The following is a 9,910-nucleotide window of genomic DNA, read 5'->3' as shown; positions in this document are numbered from 1 at the left end:
TGAGTAGAGAGCCTTAACTGTATTGGAAAGCTTTGAAAATAATCTGAAGCTATGAAAGCCTCTAACAACAAGACTCCAAGTATCTTTAATCACTTGGAAACATTGCGGGTCATTAAGCCAAACATCCAAAAACTGAAAAGGGGCATTAACTTTCTTTGAAAATAAGGCCAGGTCCAAAATCATAGGGGCATGGTCGGAATATTTGGTAGGGAGATCACACACTTCAGTCTTAGGGAAAGAGGAGATTTAAGCGGAGTTAGTAAGTACTCTATCCAATTTTTGTTCAACCAATGTAAGCTTTCCTTGTTTATTGATCAAGGTGAACAGAGCCCCAACACTACCTAAATTGATCGCCCCTGTTTGGATCATAAAGTACCTTAGACACTGACCTTCCGCCAGTGTAAGATGTCTGCCTCCCTCCTTATCATCGGCAGAGAGAATAGAATTGAGATCACCAAGGACGTGTCCTCTCCTCAAACTCCTCGATCACAGGGAGCCAAAAATGATTCCTATCTGTTCTAGCCCGTGGGCCATACACAAAGCATCCCAGCCAAGCCGAATTTTTGGAGAAACTGAAGAATTCTAAAATAATATATGATTTGGTATTAGAAATGACATGAAAGTTTATTCCACGTTTGAACATCAGACATAAACCACCTGAGTGGCCCTCTGCTCCCACGGATCAACCATATCGAATCCCCATCTCTTCCGCAGAATATTCATTTATGAAGTATCCAACTTAGTTTCCAATACAAAAATGACATCAAGGTTTTGTTGCGAAATCAAGGCTCGGAGAGCCTTTTTTGCCTGAGGGTTCCCCAGCCCTCGGCAATTCCAGGAAAGTAGTCTCATAGTGATAGAAGGGGCATGATCTGGCCCGCCTCCTTGGTCTTGGAAAAATCCTCATTATTAGGAGAGGAATCAGTTGTCGAGTCTTGTTGTATGGATGTTGTGGTTTCATTCTCTAAGATGAATTTTGAATCTGAGTTGGAACCATCTGGGACAGAGCTTCGACTTTTCTTCAATGGCAAGATTTTGGAATCTGAAACTAAGTTTATAACCTCACGTGGTCTAGGAAAAGGACCGAAATGTTATTCTAACTTCTTTCTTTTGGAGCCCACATTGATTGACGAGCTTTCTTATCCAAAAACCCCCCTATTGGGCCCGTTCTTGGGCCATTTGACCTAGAAATAACCCCAATGTGCTTGGGCCTAGTATTTGACTTTGGGGGCCCAAATGGGAAGTCCAGATTGAGGGAGCCCTAAAATTTTTCCGCTTTTTTAATTGAGAAAATTACATAATACACCGTATAAAGCAAAAAAATTTGAAATATACGGTTGCCTACTTTTATACGGTTTTTTATTTCAAATATACGGTTTTTTATAAAGTCTTTTTTTCAAATTTCAAACCCCGAAGTTTTTTTGTATTCTCTTTCTCTTTCATCTGTTTCATTCTCCGTTTCTCATTTTTTCTTTGGCCGAGTTCGAAAACCTAACTGAGTTTCTTCATTTTTTTGCAATTTTTTGCATTGACTGGTTAAACAATGGTTGTCACTCGTGCGGGGTCTGCATCTCCTGCTCGGTCGGGTGCTGCGTTCTCTGGCCCAGCATCCTCGAAGCATTCCGACGATCAAGAGTCTTCCGAAACGAAGGGGAAACTTCTGAAGAGTAATCTTTCTCCTTTGTCTAAAGGGAAAGCTGTTTTGAAGTATTCATTGGATTCTCCCCTTCCTAATGTGATCGAGGATGATGTTGGTGGTTCAAATGAGTTGAAGGAGGGCGACATGCATGCGAGTGTTGACTTAATTGGGAAAAAGTTGAAGCGAAAACATGTTGCATTGTCAAAGAGCAAAGTCAGTGCGAAGAAATCTAAGAAACTATCTATTGGAGGTTCTAGTCGAGTAAAGTGCAAGGCTAACAGAAAAATTGCGAAGAAGAATGTTGGTTTACTGGATAAACCGAAGGTATTTATGTTTGTGTCGTTTAAATTCGTTTTGTTCTTTTTTTTCTGTTTTTTTTCTGTTTTTTATGGGTCTATTTGTCTTGTTGCTGTTAACAATTGTTATTTTTTTGTATCAAAGTGTTACAGGTTTGTTAATAGTATTTCCGATGTTTGTAACCTTGTTTTCCATTTTTGTAAACATATGTTACAAGTCATAATTTGGTAGTTTTGTAACGAAGTGTTACAAGTTTGTTAATGTTCTTTCCGATGTTGTAAATATGTTTTTCTTTTCTGTAAACTTATGTTACAGGTTTTAATTTGGTAGTTTGTGTATTTTATATATTAGGTTTTATATTCTTGAAATATGTTTTCTATGTTGTTCATGCTCTGATCTGATTTATGTTTTTAATTTTGTTAATTTTTGTTAGGTTTTTGTACCTATATGTTACATGTTTGTTAATGGTATTACTGATCTTGTAACCATGTTTTTGTTTTTTTGTAAACATATGTTACAGGTCCTATATTGTTAGTTTTGTAACCAAGTGTTACAAGGTTGTTAATGTTCTTTCTGATGTTGTAAATATGTTTTTCTTTTTCTGTAAACATATGTTACAAGTTCCTATTGTTAGTTTTGTAACCAAGTGTTACAAGGTTGTTAATGTTCTTTCTGATGTTGTAAATATGTTTTTCTTTTCTGTAAACATATGTTACAAGTTCCAATTTGTTAGTTTTTGTATTTAAAGATAATAGGTTTTATATTATTGAAATATGTTTTCATTTTTTCAAGTTTTGATTGTATCTGTTTTAATTTCATTTCATCAATTTGTGTTTTTCTTGTCATCTAATCATTTGATTTGTCTTGTTTTAAAATTTTGTTGGTTGTCTATTATTCTATGCAGCATATGGAATGTTTTATCAAACATGAGGATCATTATAGAGCAAGAGTCAATTTTCACTGTGGTTTTGAGAAGATCAATGTGATCTCAGAAAAATTGACTGACTCTCAAAAGGTTTTGTTTAGTAAGACTTGCTTTGGTCATTTTCTAAACCTTAAATCTTATGCTAATCAAGCTAAATTGGTTCACCATGTTTTGTTGAGAGAAGTTAACCAACCAAACTTAAATGAAATGTGGTTTAAAGTTTATGGAAAGCTGATTAGGTTTTCTTTGGGTGAATTTGGGTTATTGTCTGGGTTAAATGTGTTTGGTGACATTGATAGAGGTGGAATTAAGAATAGTAATCCTATTGGATTGTATTCTAAATTTTTTGGTGACCATACAAGGGGCATTTCAAGAATTATTGTTGAAGAAAGGTTTAAGGCTGCCAATTTTGATAATGATGATGAGGCTGTTAGGATGGCTGTACTTTACCTGATCACTAACTTTTTGTATGCTTGGCAAAAAGAGAAGAACATTGAAAAAACTGACTTGTATCTTTGTGATAGTGGTGGTTTTAATCATTTTCCATGGGGAAAGGATATTTTTAATGTGACTCTCTCATCTTTGAGAGATGCTTTAAGGGAAAATGAAGTTGTTATTACTCGGCAAGGTTCTTACCCAACCTATAAGTTGAATGGTTTGCCATTTGTTTTCCAAGTTTTCATTTACGAATCAATTCCTAGTTTAGAGGGAACTTATTGTGAGAAGGTTAGTTGTGGTCTGCCTAGGATTATAAATTGGTCATCTGTTGCAATCCCATCTCATAAGGAGCTTGAGAGGAATGTGTTTTCATTACATAAGGTAATTTTTATTTTTTTTGCTTTTCTTTATATATGAATTTATTTGATTTTTTTAATATTGTAAACTGATTTTTCTGTGTTGTTATTTGCAGACCAAAATTGTTAAAGTTTTGCCCACTGATGAAGAGAACAATGCCTTCAAGCTTGAAGGTTTTTTCCAGTGCAACAAGGATATGAATGTTGCTGATTTTGAGGATGATGATTTTGTTGCTCCTCCAAAGAAACCAACCAGTGAGGCTCCTTCCTCATCCTATGTTCCTTGTGTGACATTTGGTTTTTCTGATATGAAAATTATTGTGGATGAATGTCAGAAGAAGTGTAACATTATGTCTAAGGAAATTGCATTTTTAAAGTCTGCTAGTGAATCTAGACATAGGGCATTGATGGAGATGTTGGTTAATTTGAAAAACGATCAAGATTTAAAACACAAGGCAGTTATGGAAATGTTAGGTGAGTTGAGGCCAAAATCATGTGGTATTAATGATGATATTGATCATGTTGATGTTGGTTTTGTGGGAGCTGATGTTGGTGATACTTCTGGTGGTGGTGGTGTTTCAAAGGAAAAGGATAAGTTTTTTGAGAATGAAAGTTTTACCCAAGTTTTTGATGAATGCATTCAAGCAATGCAAGAAGATGCTGCTGGAGATATGGTAATTGCAGATGATAAGAATGATACAGTAAATGAGAATGAGAAGACTACTGGGAATGATGTTGAAGAAACAATGGTATGTATTCTTATCTAAATATTAATTTTATTGCTTGGTTGGTTTGTTATTTTTTATTTTATATTTTATAGATGTTTATATTTATGTTAATATATATAATTAATATTTTCTTTTTATTAATTTTTGTTTTCCCTTTTTGATAGGAATCTGATTTTGTTTCCATTGGAGTATGAGAAGTGGAAGAGAAAGTTTAGAATTCTTGTTTTGTAAACCTCTTGTTATTAATTTGTAAACTTTTTATTTCTAAGTTAGTTTTGTACAAGACTTTTCCAGAGCATGTATAAACTCTGTTATGTTTTTGTAAACTTATGAATTTTGGAATTTTTTGTTTGGCAATTATTATTTTTTATTATATATACAACTTTTTTTTCCAGAGCTATGACCAGGTTATTTTGGTTTCATGATTTGTATTTTTTTAAGGTAATGTATTCATGTATTTCTGTATTAATTTATAAAATTTTGTTTTTCCATAGAATATTGTCAAACCTCATGATGATGTAGCTGATGTTGTTAAAGATCTAGAAGAAGAGGCTCATATTTTTAACAACATGAATGTGGAGATTTTTGATAAAGTTGTTCATGCAGCTGTTGGTGATTTGGCAAAGAAAAAGGTAACTAAACAAGGCAGATATTGTATTTTGTTTTCTCTTTTTGCAATATGTTCCAATAGTTGTATTATTGAGTTTTTCATATTATTTTTGTTTCTAGGAAGTTATTATGGCAACACCCATTGCTGGTTCTTTGATGAATCCAGTAGCTGTGTCTACTCCTGTTGTTGGCAAAAGGAATCCAAAGCCTGCTACAGTTTTGCAATCTCCTTTTGTTAACCAATTTGGATCATCTTCTTCTGAGGATATGAAACATTTGGAGGTTGTGAAGTCTAAAAGGAAGGTTGTGGGACGATATGCTTTTGGAGACAATCTTTTTGATCTGCCTAATCAAATTGACCAAGACTCTTTTAACAAGTGGTTTTCTCTGGGGCTGAGAAAAAATAATAAGTATGCTTCTATTTTTTAATTGTTTTTTTATTTATTTTGTATTTCAGTTTCTGTTTCACCATAATTCACTTTTAAATGTTTATAATTGTTATAGGTATAAGAAATTTGATGATAATAATAGTATCATTAAGGAGCCATTTCAGTTTTGTGTAACTGAGATTGAGAGAAAAATTTGGTTTTATGATTTAGTTAAAGATGGGAGGGATTTGGACAATGAGGTATTTTTTTCCCTTATTATTATTAAGTTGTTTTAGTTTTACTGTTTTCATTATTCTTATTATGGTTTGCTTCTTGTTTTTTCAGCATATTAATGTGGCATTTTATTACCTTAGAAAAAAAGCCAAGTATTGTGAGTTGATAAATGTTAGAGTTACTACTACAGATAACTCTTTTGATCAAGTTATCACTACTCTGTATGATGTGTATCTGTCAAGTGACTGTGATCGATCTGCTATATCGCATAACAGTGTTATTTTTGAGTATATTTGTGGTTATAAAATGCTTTGTAACACCCCTTGGTCGCTAGTAGATTTCATTTTATTCCCTATTAATATGACTGTTGTTGGCTGTAATCATTGGATTCTTGGGGAGTTCAACGTGAAGCAGAGATTTTTTAAAGTCTACAACTCAATGAGGAATAGAGTTATGGATAAGAAAGTGTTGAAGCATATTCTACTTTGTTGCCCTTGTTTCTTTCTTTAAATAATTTTTATGAGTCAAGGGAAGATATTGATCTAAATGCACAAGCATTCAAGGGCATTGATATGTGTCACCCGTTGGACATTGTGTTTGATGATGAGGTTCCACAACAGAGTAACAAGTAAGTGGTTTTTTTTTAGTTATTGTTATTTTTTGGTTGCATTATTTTGTTTATATGCATTTATGTGTTACTGATTTTGTTTTTTTTTTTTTTTTTGTAGCGATTGTGGGATTTTTATCATAAAGTTTGCTGAATTTCTTATGCATGGACTTATTGAAAATATCCCCAATCCTCTGAATGTTAGTTTCCAGAGAAACAAAATTGCAGTCGAGCTATATGTCCATGCTAAAAGAAAGAAAGATGAAGGCTATCTATCTGATGGGGAGTTCAGAGGAAGAATGAGCAAGAAGATGTTGAATGTTAATGCAATGGAAGTATGAGAGCATCAAAGTAGTTAACATTTTGGCTTTTATCTTGTAAAGAAGATACATACTTATGGCAAGATAACTTTTGTGTCTTTGTTTTGCAAACTTTCAAGCAAGTATCATGTTTGAATATTTTGAATACTGTGGCATATCAATGAATTTTGATATTAGCCCTTTTTTATGAGGAATGTTGTACAGAGGTGTCTCAAGTTTGTAACTTGAGTTCACAACTTTATTTTTATATTTCATGTTTTAGGTAACATCTGTTAAAAGTTTGTAACCTAAGTTCATGCAAAATTGCGTAGCATTACTTAACGTCTATTAATAGTCACGATAACTTCAGTTTCAAATATGTATCAAATCGTTTCAAACTTTTGAAGTTAATCCTTTTAAATGGACTGGAAATTTTCAAATGAAAATCAAATATTTTTGTTTCAAAACTGTAACATAAGCTGATAAAAGAACTTATTTCACATTTATTTGATGTTGGAAGTGTCTGTGAGAAACTAGTAACATATCTGTAACAATTATGTAACAAATTGTTACATTAATATTCATTTCAGATATATCTGTATCAAATATGTAACAAAAATTTACAGATAACGCCCTGAACATTAATTCTGATATATTGATGCAAATTTTTTCCTAAGTTTTTATAATATTCCATATATTCAATAAAATTTCATAATTCTTTATCACAAGTAATAGTGATAAGTAATGTTCCAATCACCGTACTGAAACATAAAAAGTTTCAAAATTCAAATAAAAAGTATTTTCAATCTATAAGCTTTGAGTGCTTTTTTGTTTTTTTGTTCTCAATAGAGGCTGGTTTGTGCAGGTTTTTCGGTTGTGCCCAAGCTCTCCACACCTTCCACATTTAAGCTGATAAGACCCTTCTCTTGCTGAGACAAACCTTTTTTTCCTTGGCCTTCCACTTTTTCTGTTTCCCTTTGGAGGTAGTACTTCTATTTCCTCAACATCAGGCGGAACTCTCCATGTTTTTGGATCTCCCAATGGATGTATTGATGCATTATAGGTGTTCAACATGGCTTGTTTTGTGAAATAATATGAGCAATATTTTTTATACTGAAGGTTCATCTTTCTAATGACTGCCATGGCATGTTCACAAGGTAATTCATCCAAATCAAACTTGTTACAAGAGCAAGATTTCTTTGCAATGTCAACAATGTTTGTTGTTAAACCATTGTGTACACTGTAAATGAGTGTGCTAGCTGGTTCTACCTGCAATGAAATTATAATAATGAACAAGGAAGTATATTAATACAGAGGTATTTATAAATAAAGGAAATAGTTGTACTTACAGTCATTCTTAATGACTTGACAAAGTTCTTTCTTAAGTATTCCTCTTGTTTCTTTGGCAATTCTGTAAATGTTGCTTCTACTTCTTTTTTGTTATTGTAGCTCCATTTTTGAATCAGGTTTCTAAGGCACTCGAGTAATGTTGTTACTGGAAGCTCTCTCATTTCTTTTAGTGCTGCATTAATGGATTCAGCTATGTTTGAAGTCATAGCTGCATATCTACGACTTTTGGAGTGGATTCTTGCCCACTTTTCATATTTAACCTCATTGGCCAGAAAAGGACGGATTCCTTCATGTAAACTGTCCAAGTCCTTCATGTATTTTTCAAAATCTTCCATGTTATAAGCTTTTGCAGCAGCATGAAATGCAATACTGGTTGCCTCTGCGTCTGTTTTAAACTTGGTCTTTATGTTGCAGAAAAGATGGTAGGAGCACACTCCATGAGTTACATTTGGAAAGACATTTTTTATAGCATTCTCTATGCTTTCGTGTCTATCTGAAACTATACACAACTCTTCTCTTTCTCCATAACATTCTTTTATTTTTCTGAAGAACCACTCCCATGAATCATTGTTTTCCGAATCTGTTATAGCAAAAGCCAATGGGAAGATGTGTCTATTTGCATCTTGTGTTGAAGTTGTGAGAAGTGTACCGCCAAATGCAGCTTTTAGGAATGTTCCATCAACAACAATTACTGGAATGCAATGTTTCCAACCTAGAATTGATTGTCCCATAGCCATATAAAGATATTTAAATCTGTTTAGACTATCAATTTGCAAATCTGTTACAGTACCTGGATTTTTGTGCTTCAAAATGTGCAGATATCGTGGAATGTCTCGGTAGGAATCTTGACTTGAACCATGTACATAATTAACTGCTTTTTCCTTAGATCGCCATGCTTTTTGGTAACTCATGGAAACTCCATATCTGTCCAACATGTCTTTAGCTATATCTTTAGGTCTATAATTTGTTTTTGGATCTGTGAACTTGGTCTTCACAACATTCCCAACCATACTACTTGAAGCCTGTCGGTGATCTCCAAGAATAATGTCCAAGGAACATGTGTGGGCACGATTGAACTTCCTAAGTTGGAACATATCTGTCTTTCCATATCTTGCAGCACGAAATGACCACGTACATTCTGAATCAAGGCACTTCAACTGATATTCTTTTTTGCAAGATTTGTGGACCTTGAACTGAAAATTGTTTTTTATGGCATAGAGACCAATTGTTGTTGTAAGAACCTCTTTGTTTTTGTATACCTGTTTTTCTCTTATTCCATCAGAAATTGCATGAGTTATAATTGTAGTTTCTGTTCCGATATGTTCAGGAATTGATTCATGTCGTTCCTTCTCCAAAATCAAATCTGTAATTTGATCTGCCAACTGAATAAAATTTGGTAGTCCTTGAGGTTCATCTATAGAGAATGTCGATGTGTCCGAAATATCATTCTCTATATTATTACTACTTGAAGCAACAGTAGAACTCATCTTTTGAAGTGCTCCACAGGTAATTGTTTGGTTGTTCTCTGTTACAGAAACTATCAAAGGGTATTTTGTGAGTGTTTTGTCATTTCTTTTGCACTCCAAGTAGAATTGTATAGAGCTATCACTTTTGATCTTCAATGGAGGCAATGTTTCTGCAATCTGGTACTCAATTGTTGCATTTTCTGTTGACAGAATGGTAGACAACTCTGTAGACAAGATATTCATTAGTGTTGTAAATGAGCAATCTAATGGTATTAACACTCCCAGCATTTTGAAATCCTCATACACATTATTTTCATTCCAATGACCATCATAATATACCAAAGATGTTATTGGATTCATGGCTGCAGATGAATAAAAAGAAAAATTAGATTGATATGTAGAAATTTTATATTTTCATTATAAAACAAAATAGGATATAAACTACCTTATGGGTTAAAAACTACCCAATCTAGCACAAGCTATTCAATAACACATCCCCCAACAAAATGAGAATTTAGCATATAAACTCGTCCCTTTATTGGTTTTTAAATGACCAAATTCTGCACAAGGAAGAGCAAATAACTTAAAGATGAG

General features: G+C 33.4%; 2 protein-coding genes across 2 annotated transcripts; one reads left to right on the top strand and one right to left on the bottom strand.

Annotated features, from left to right (window-relative positions):
• Positions 1-1,538: 1,538 nt before the first annotated feature.
• On the top strand, positions 1,539-6,844 carry LOC133791569 (uncharacterized). Its single transcript, XM_062229493.1, has 7 exons — positions 1,539-1,963; positions 2,841-3,680; positions 3,772-4,404; positions 4,878-5,015; positions 5,113-5,402; positions 5,497-5,620; positions 5,706-6,844. The coding sequence occupies exons 1-7, from the start codon at positions 1,544-1,546 to the stop codon at positions 6,102-6,104; spliced, it is 2,844 nt and encodes a 947-aa protein (XP_062085477.1). The 5' UTR covers positions 1,539-1,543; the 3' UTR covers positions 6,105-6,844.
• Positions 6,845-7,209: 365 nt separating this feature from the next.
• LOC133791568 (uncharacterized) lies at positions 7,210-9,676 on the bottom strand. The gene is made up of 3 exons (XM_062229492.1): positions 7,850-9,676; positions 7,441-7,769; positions 7,210-7,261 (listed from the first exon to the last, which is right to left on the bottom strand). The coding sequence occupies exons 1-3, from the start codon at positions 9,674-9,676 to the stop codon at positions 7,210-7,212; spliced, it is 2,208 nt and encodes a 735-aa protein (XP_062085476.1).
• Between the last annotated feature and the right edge of the window lie 234 nt (positions 9,677-9,910).

Source organism: Humulus lupulus, chromosome 7 (assembly GCF_963169125.1).
Source record: "Humulus lupulus chromosome 7, drHumLupu1.1, whole genome shotgun sequence".
Lineage (NCBI taxonomy): Eukaryota > Viridiplantae > Streptophyta > Magnoliopsida > Rosales > Cannabaceae > Humulus > Humulus lupulus.
The sequence above is the reverse complement of the archived record's forward strand: the minus strand, read 5'-3'. Positions and strand labels throughout refer to the sequence as shown.

What these genes read in the sequence shown, in the direction of transcription:
- LOC133791569 (XM_062229493.1), top strand. Translation starts at nt 1,544, where the DNA reads ATGGTTGTCACTCGTGCGGGGTCTGCATCTCCTGCTCGGTCGGGTGCT. An exon ending in GTGATTTGGCAAAGAAAAAG is followed by an intron (nt 5,016 to 5,112) that starts GTAACTAAACAA and finishes TTTTGTTTCTAG; the next exon opens with GAAGTTATTATGGCAACACC. An exon ending in GGAGGGATTTGGACAATGAG is followed by an intron (nt 5,621 to 5,705) that starts GTATTTTTTTCC and finishes TTGTTTTTTCAG; the next exon opens with CATATTAATGTGGCATTTTA.
- LOC133791568 (XM_062229492.1), bottom strand. Translation starts at nt 9,676, where the DNA reads ATGAATCCAATAACATCTTTGGTATATTATGATGGTCATTGGAATGAA. An exon ending in TCAAGTCATTAAGAATGACT is followed by an intron (nt 7,770 to 7,849) that starts GTAAGTACAACT and finishes ATTTCATTGCAG; the next exon opens with GTAGAACCAGCTAGCACACT. An exon ending in GGAAGGCCAAGGAAAAAAAG is followed by an intron (nt 7,262 to 7,440) that starts GTTTGTCTCAGC and finishes TTTATGTTTCAG; the next exon opens with TACGGTGATTGGAACATTAC.